At 34.2% G+C, this 8,343-nt stretch overlaps 1 protein-coding gene across 1 annotated transcript; it reads left to right on the forward strand.

The window, feature by feature from the left end:
- The first annotated feature begins 5,763 nt into the window (after positions 1 to 5,763).
- LOC138337428 (uncharacterized) lies at positions 5,764 to 7,098 on the forward strand. Its single transcript, XM_069287337.1, has 2 exons — positions 5,764 to 5,898; positions 6,589 to 7,098. Exons 1-2 carry the CDS (start codon positions 5,764 to 5,766, stop codon positions 7,096 to 7,098), a joined length of 645 nt encoding a protein of 214 aa, XP_069143438.1.
- Positions 7,099 to 8,343: the final 1,245 nt, after the last annotated feature.

Genomic DNA, 8,343 nt, shown 5'->3' on the forward strand with positions numbered 1-8,343 from the left:
TGTTAGGCTTGAGGTTTTTGGGAAATTCATCCCAAGACCTATATAAAAAAAAGGAGGTCCATAATTTTGGTGTGTATGGGTATTTTAATAGTATTTAAGTCATTGAACTATTATTTAGACCCTAGCACCTAGATCTAAACCCATTCCCTCCAAATGTTTCTCCAAAAACCTTTATGAGAGCTCAAGGTGAAGATGGAGCTTTATGATGGATCTTCAATGGAGTTTCTTCTTCATTTTTCTTTAGATACTTCTAATAATTTATGGGATTGCTTCATCTAAGGTTTAGTATCACCTTACAGTAATTTTTCTAAGATATCAAAAATATGAAAAGTCCAATTTCTACTCTAAGTCACGTTTTCTTGAATGAAACGTTTTCAAAAATTAAGATATGATATTATTGATGTATAATTGATGTTTTTCAATGAAAATATCCATGAAACCTTGTTCTTATCAAACCCTATATTTGGGTTTGCTAAGGTGATGTGATCATGTTTTATACTATTGAATTATTTGTAGTTTGAGTTGGGCTATTGAATTATGAATGAACTATGTTAGAATCATGTGTCGGCTGTCATAAATTGATGAATTCATAATTATTTACTTTGTATTCTTTGTACAATATTATTATTGGATTGAATTGGGGTTCATGGCCATTGGTAAGGTCCTTTGAGTATTGTGTTGGTTGAATTGGATGTGTATTGAAGTTGTGATATTGGATTGGTGGTATGCTGCCCAAACTCTCTTTCTATTATGTTGCATAGCTCTTATATTATGATGATGATTGGCATGGTTCACTTATGGTGGCGGTTCTTATATGTTATAATTGTTGATAATGTGGTCTTGTCGGCATTACTTTATGAATTTTGAATTAATGTGGCCTCATCGATATTACTTTAGGTATTATGTTATCATGTATAACTTGAGTGTTTGGTCATTTTATATGTCTTGATGAGTTGCATATACATGTGAAGTTAAAGTATGTGTTTTCTTATATACTTATATATGATCATGATAGGCTATAATGATACCTTGTGTTTGTAAACTTATGTTGAAGTGTGAATCTTCTTAAATGACAATATGCATTGTAACACTTCGAAAATCAAAGACATTTCTTAGAGACTAAAAATAGTGTAATAAGGTATAGATACTTTTCAAGGTCCATTTTAATTAATATAAGTCATTTAAGAAGTCTACAAACCAAAATGTCCATGAACGTCCATGACTTTAGAAAACTAGTTCAAGGAGGTACTAGCGTGCCATAGTCTATTTGACTAGCTTTTCAAAGTCAGAAAAAGGATAAAAATTGGTGAAAGGATATATGTATTTAAGTTGATTCATGGTCGAAACTTCCAGGTACGACTCCCCAAGGACAGACCAAGGTCCCTTGAGGAGGACCCTTGCATGTTGGAGTCAAACACTCCCTAGGCAGTCTGCACCCACTAAAGGCCATCAATGAAACGTGTATGGATAGATTGGGCGTCGATGCCATCCATCGAGCAAAACTTATCTAATTCCTTTAAGGACCTCTTTTTTAAAGTCTCTACATAAAACAACGAATTGTAGAATGAAAGGGAGTAGGAACCATCGACTCACAAACGGACTGTTGGTCGAGGTCTCGTCTGTGAGGTTTCAATTTTTCTGCACGATTTTTTTAAGTCCTAATTAATTAATTAAGGGGTTAGGTTTTTATTTAGGGGATTATTTAATCCTAATGAATTTAATTAACACCCTATATAAATACCCCAACTACATTATACTAATCACAACTCACAGAACAAAGCTCTCTTCTTTCTCTCTTTAGTGAAGAACACCATTGAAGACCAATCTAAGAGAGGTTTTAAGGGCTTAAAATGGTAAAATTCCTCCATAAATATTCACAATTAGTAAGGTATGGGATATTGTTCACCTTTGATACCTATTTCCAGAAAGGGTTCCATCAAATTGATTTCAAAAGTTGGGTTTTCAAGTGGGTGTTTTCTAATCTTGAAAATCATGTTATAAATTGATTTGTTTAGGATTTCTTTTCTATATTATGAATATATTAACATGTATTTTAACTTAATTATGATATTCTTGATGGTTTGGTCTAGTTTGTAGAAGATGACATATACCGCTCAACCGTAGGTTATAATCTTGATCTGAATTAGGTTATATTATTTCGATTTACTTGGTTATTGGTTGAATTACTACTACATGACGTTGTTGATCTAATAATGAATAAATTAGGGTGATTTTTAGTCCTTCATGCTAGTTCTTGATAAGATGATCTAGGTTATGAATAATATTATGAAATGATGAAATTGTGATGTAGTGATTCTTATAGCCTTATTTTAGTTTTGGTCATTAAATTGCGATGATTTTATACCCTAATTGGTTTTAATTAAGGATTGACGGTAATACCTTGATGATGGATTACGAAGGAGACTTGGTAAGTCTTGTGATCCCTATCCTTTACTTAATATTATGGTTTATTGTAATTAGGTAATGATGTTGAATCAAAGTGTGCCTTGTATTAGGATTGATAAGATGGTATGATGTTAAATTGAAAAGCCTCAGTATGATTGTGAGGTGTTGGCTTAAGATGTAACTGTTATAAGGATGGTGAATGATTAACCAATGTGCCTCATCATGATATGAGAATGTTAATGTGCTAACTTCACCTAAATGAATTGTAATGAAAGGACCATACTCATGCAATTATTATTGAGTTATGATGATGATTAATTTACAAGGGTTATAACCTATGACCTACAATAATCTATGATTATTAATAAAGACATTAATGATATTTCAAAAAAAGACTCTAGCGTATCACCGAGTGACCTAGAGTGAGGAGTGTCTTTTCCTACATTTTACTGTTGAGATTCGAGACTAAAATTCATGTAGCATAAAGAGGGTCCCAGCTATATTTCCTAATTATTTAACTATATTGCCCCCATAGTTTTTATGTTCACATTTCTGTATTACCTTGGCAAGTAGTCTGCCTTCTTTAAGTGTAAGGTTTCATGAGACCAGATTCCACATTAGCCCATGTGGTCTATGTCGGTTTGGGAAATATGTTCCCAAAAGGTAAAATGAACTAAAGGATTGAACTCTATCAAAGATGACCTAAAGAATTTATCTTAGTCTAGGTAGGGGTATGAGACTCTACCTATATATTGCACTAGTTATCCTAGAAGGAAGTCTTGGAAGGACTTTATTATTTATGTATATGCTTACAAAAATAAATGATATGTAAATAATGATCTTACATGTGGATGATATTATATGATGTTGGTTTCACATATGAACATGTGTTTGCTATCTATTGCTAAATCATGATTATAATTACCAGATTAATTATAGCATTCTCAGTTTGCATATTCAGTTTCGAGCAATCCAGTATTTACAGAAACTCAAACATAATCAGTTAATTTGCATAATTCACTAGGAGTAGAATAATACCGAGTTTGACTAGAGTTCAGCGTACCCAATTAGTCCTAGAACTACTAGCCAAGTAGGTTGTAAGTCCCGTCTGTGGGCAATCTGTTTAGTGATCACGCCAGCATGCCTTTATACCTTTGGAAAGGTATATTGGGTCCTCTCGATAGAGCGTATACATCGGACTCCATATTTAGCTCATGTGTTTTTATTATTGGTTATTAGTAGCACCCATAATTGAGTCGGACTCTCTGCATTGACCATTTATCTTTATATTCAGTATTCAGTCTCAGCATGTAATAAATTTGTCATTGCATCAAGTTAGCTCAGAAATCAACATATCATGTTTAAATTATTATACTTGTTTTTGTGCTTGTTTAGTTATGTTTAAATTTAGCTTTATTCTATCCTACGTGCTCAATACCTTTCAACTATTGACACATATGTGTGCTACATCATCTCGTTATCAAGGTTCAGGTTCTCACCATCTAGATCATGCATAGATCGCTTTTCGATCTTTAGTTTAGCAGATTCACTGGTCAGTCCTCATTTTTTGAGGACAAGAGTCATGAGTTTCATTTCATTCTTTAGTCATTTAGTTATAGGTTTACTAGATTTAACTAGGCTTATCCAAATTTTTCTAGTCCAGTTTAGATGCTTATTAGACATAGTTAGTTTTAGCTTAGTAGTGAGTTAATATTTATTTATATTAAACTCATTATTTTTTCATAAATCTCAGTTATAGAATATGGTGTTCCCCATCTTTTTATTATAAGTTATGATTTCGCTTCCGCATTAGTTAATTATATTTAGTATACTCATGATCATGCCAGCTGGGTTAGCTTGGGCTCTGTTGTGGTCCTAGGGTTCATGTCCGCATCTTGGGGATAGCTTGGGCGTGACAAAACTTGGTATCAGAGAACTAGGTTTAAGTGTCCTAGGATCTAAAAATACGCACTAAGTAGAGTCATTTTCATGGGTGTGAAGTGCACCACATCTAATGAGAGGGAGCCTATAAAGTGTTTTAGGAAAAACTTCACTTTCTTGTTACTCTTATTGTGCGTAAGGTATGATTCAATTCCATTCTAACTTGACGTTGTGCTCTTAAGAGAATAACTTCTTGTAGAGCCTAGACATGGAATGCTAATTCACGCTATGCTAACGCAATTCCTCTAGTACTAGATAAGGAAATTAAAATGCAGAGTTTAAGCATTCCAATTCAGCTTTTGGCTCAGATTATGACCAACCAAAATAATAAGCAGGTTCTAGTTTCTACTAATAGATATGACTGATTAGTAGCAGCAAGAGTTTGTGATTTTTTAATGATGAATCCACCTAAGTTTTTATGGTCGCAAGTTGGTAAGTTTACACAGAAGTTCATTGATGAGGTCAAGAAACTATTTTTGTGTGATATAAGTAACTGGTAGTGATAAGTGAGGTTGGCATCCTACAAACTCAAGGATGTGACTCACATATGGTTCGCTCAGTGGTAAAACAACAGACATGACTTTGTCTTTTGTAACTCGGTATAGCACTCCAATTCAGTGTATGTCCATAAAACTCCCTCAGAACCTTTCTCAATCTCTACTCCACTCTGAAACCCAGTTATAGCTAGAAGGATATATAGAAATTACTTTGTCACAATATCTCAGAAAGTCACCTCAAAAGATGTAGTAGAGTTAGAAATGGTAGATTTTTATGTTATTATAGGTATAGATTGGTTACACTCATGTTATGCCTCAATCGATTGTAGAACTAGGATTGTTTGTTTCAAGTTTCCAAAAGAACCAACCTTAGAATGCAAGGTTAGTAGCTTAGATACTATGGGTTGATTTATTTCTTACCTTAAGGCAAGATATATGATATCTAAGAGTTATCTCTATCATCTAGTTCGGGTTAAGGATTCTAGCCTTGAAACCCCAACTTTTCAGTTGGTTCCAGTAGTCTTTGAGTTTCCAGAAGATCTTCCCACAGTCCCTCCCGAAAGGGAAATCGAATTTGGAATTGATCTCCTTCCAGATACGCAGCCTATTTCTATTCCTCTTAATAGAATGGCTCCAGCAGAGCTTAAGGAATTTAAAGAGTAGTTGAAAGACCTTCTAGATAAGGGCATCATCAGACCTAGTATTTCACCATGGGGTACACCAGTGTTGTTCATAAACAAGAAATATGGTTCTCTCAAGAATAGGTATCTTATCCCTAGGATGGATGAGTTGTTTGACGGGTGTTATCAATTTATGAATGATAGACGTCAGATTGGGTTATCATAAGCTTAGATTCAGAGATAATTACATTCTGAAAACAGCCTTCAGAACTGGGTATGGTCATTATGAATTTTTAGTTATGTCGTTTGGACTAACCAATGCTCCTGCGGCTTTCTTGCATTTGATAAACAGAGTGTTCAAACAGTACTTGGACTTGTTCGTTATCGTCTGTATTGATGATATCCGCATTTACTCTAGGAATGAGGAAGAACATGTGAGTCATTTGAAAATTGTGTTACAGACTCTCAAGGATCGCTAGTTATTCTCTAAGTTCAGCAAATATGAGTTATGGTTGAAATCTGTTGCTTTCCTTGGTCGCATTATATCTACAGAAGGGATCCAAGTGGATTCATAAAAATTAAAAGCAGTGAAACAGTGGCCCAGACCTACCTCCGCTATAGATATTACAAGTTTCTTAGGTCCAGCATGTTATCACAGAAGGTTTGTCGAAGGATTTTCATCCATATCCTCACAATTAAATAGGTTTACTTGGAAGATGGTCGAGTTCCAACAGTCAGATGATTGTGAGAAAAGCATCGCATAATTGGAAAGTAGATTGAATACAGCTCCTGTCTTGACTCTACTAAAGGGTTTAGATGGTAATGTGACCTATTACGATGCATCTAGAGTTTGCCTTTGTTGTGTGTTGATGGAACGATATAAGGTGTTAGTGTATGCTTCTAGACAACTAAAAGTGCATGAGAAAAATTATCCAACTCATGACCTCGAGTTTGCAGTAGTGGTGTTTGCACTGAAGATCTGGAGACACTACTTGTATGGTGTTCACGTAGATGTGTTCACTGACCATAAGAGCCTTCAGTATGTGTTCACCTAGAAAGAGTTGAATCTTCGCTGGAGGAGATGGCTTGAATTCGTCAAGGATTATGATATGAGTATGCATTAGCATCCTGGTAAGGCGAGTGTAGTAGAAGATTCCCTCAACAGATTATCTTTGGGTAGTGTAGCCCATGTTGAGGATGAATGTAAGGATATTGTGAAGGATGTTGACAGGCTTGCTCGCTTAGGAGTCCGCCTTATGAGCATATCATACAATGGTGTAACAGTTCAGAATGGGGAAGAATCTTCTTTTGTAGTGAATTTTAAGTTAAAGCAAGACAGTGATCCAATTTTGCCTAAACTTAAGGGTGCAGTCCATAATCAAAGAGTGGAGGTTTTCTCCCAAGGGGGAGATGGTTTACTTCGCTACCAGGGTAGATTATGTGTTCCTGATGTGGTCGAGTTGAGACAGCATATTCTTACCGAAGCCAATAACTCTAGGTATTCTATTCATCTAGATGCCACAAAGATGTACTGTGATCTGCGACAAATCTATTGGTGGAATGGCATCAAGAGTGATATAGCAGACTTTGTGAGTAAGAGCCCCAATTGCAAGCAAGTCAAGCTAGAATATTAGAAATAAGGAGGTATGACTCAAAAGATCGATATTCCTACTTAGAAGTGGGAAGTGATCAAGATGGATTTCATCATAGGGTTACCTCGTACTCGCAAACAGCATGACTCCATTTGGGTGAAAGTTGATAGGATGACTAAGTCTTCTGGCTTTTGGGTGGTCAAGAATAGAGATTCGGCAGGGGACTATGCCAAGCTTTGCATTAATGAGATTGTGAGGTTACATGGGGTTATTTTGTCTATCATCTTAGATAGAGTTCCTCAGTTTACCTCTCATTTCTTGAAATTATTTCAGAAAGGTCTTGGTACTCAAGTTAAGCTTAGTACAACATTTCTTCCACAGACATATGGGCAGGCAGAGCGACAATTTAGGAGGATATGATGAGAGCTTGTGTGACCGATATCAAAGGTAGTTGGGATTATCACATTTCTCTTTTTGGGTTCTCATACAACAATATCTACCATTTAAGTTGTTGACACCCCATTTTAACAGACCTATAACCCTTTTGAAAGTGTTATTCTATTCAATATGTATTTCCCAAATATATTTTGTGTTTAATGTTTTAATCGGTTTTACCTAAAAGTTACATATTTTAGTATGAATAATTTACAAAAATTATTGCAATTTTTATAAAATTATTTTATTGTATTAAATTTTTATACTTATCGATAGTCAAAGTAAAAATAACTATTTTACTTAAATATTTTAAAATTACATAAACTTTTATTCTATGTAGCATTTAATTAATTTGAAAACATTTTCTTAACCTTCCTTTAAATCACATAAATCATAGCAATATTCATTAAAATTTATTTAATTTGTAGCCAATATCGCAATCCCATTCGTTTCGATATTAGCCTCTTATTCTAATTTAATTGCAATTCTAGCCTTTTTGTCCTTTGCAATTGTTGCCATTTCACTTCAATTTCATATTTCCAATCCATCTTTTTACTCGTCCATCCATCTCTTAAGTTAAATCCAAGATCAAATCTAAAATTCTCATGTAAACCAATCCAATGTCTCATATTGACAAATTATTAATTCAAATCTTTCCTTTAAGAATTATTTTCGCTCACTAATAGACTTCTGATTTAATATTGACTTGTTGATTGTTATTAAATAATTCTTCTTTTTTTTTATCCGTAGTTAGAATTATCCAGACACTCGCTTGTTTTGTTAAAATTTTTAGAAATATGTTTTTGAAAGTGTGTATTAATATTAGGTGTTTTAAAAGATACATGGTGACTC

The sequence above is a fragment of the Solanum lycopersicum genome, chromosome 7 (assembly GCF_036512215.1).
Source record: "Solanum lycopersicum chromosome 7, SLM_r2.1".
In the NCBI taxonomy this organism is placed as follows: Eukaryota; Viridiplantae; Streptophyta; class Magnoliopsida; order Solanales; family Solanaceae; genus Solanum; species Solanum lycopersicum.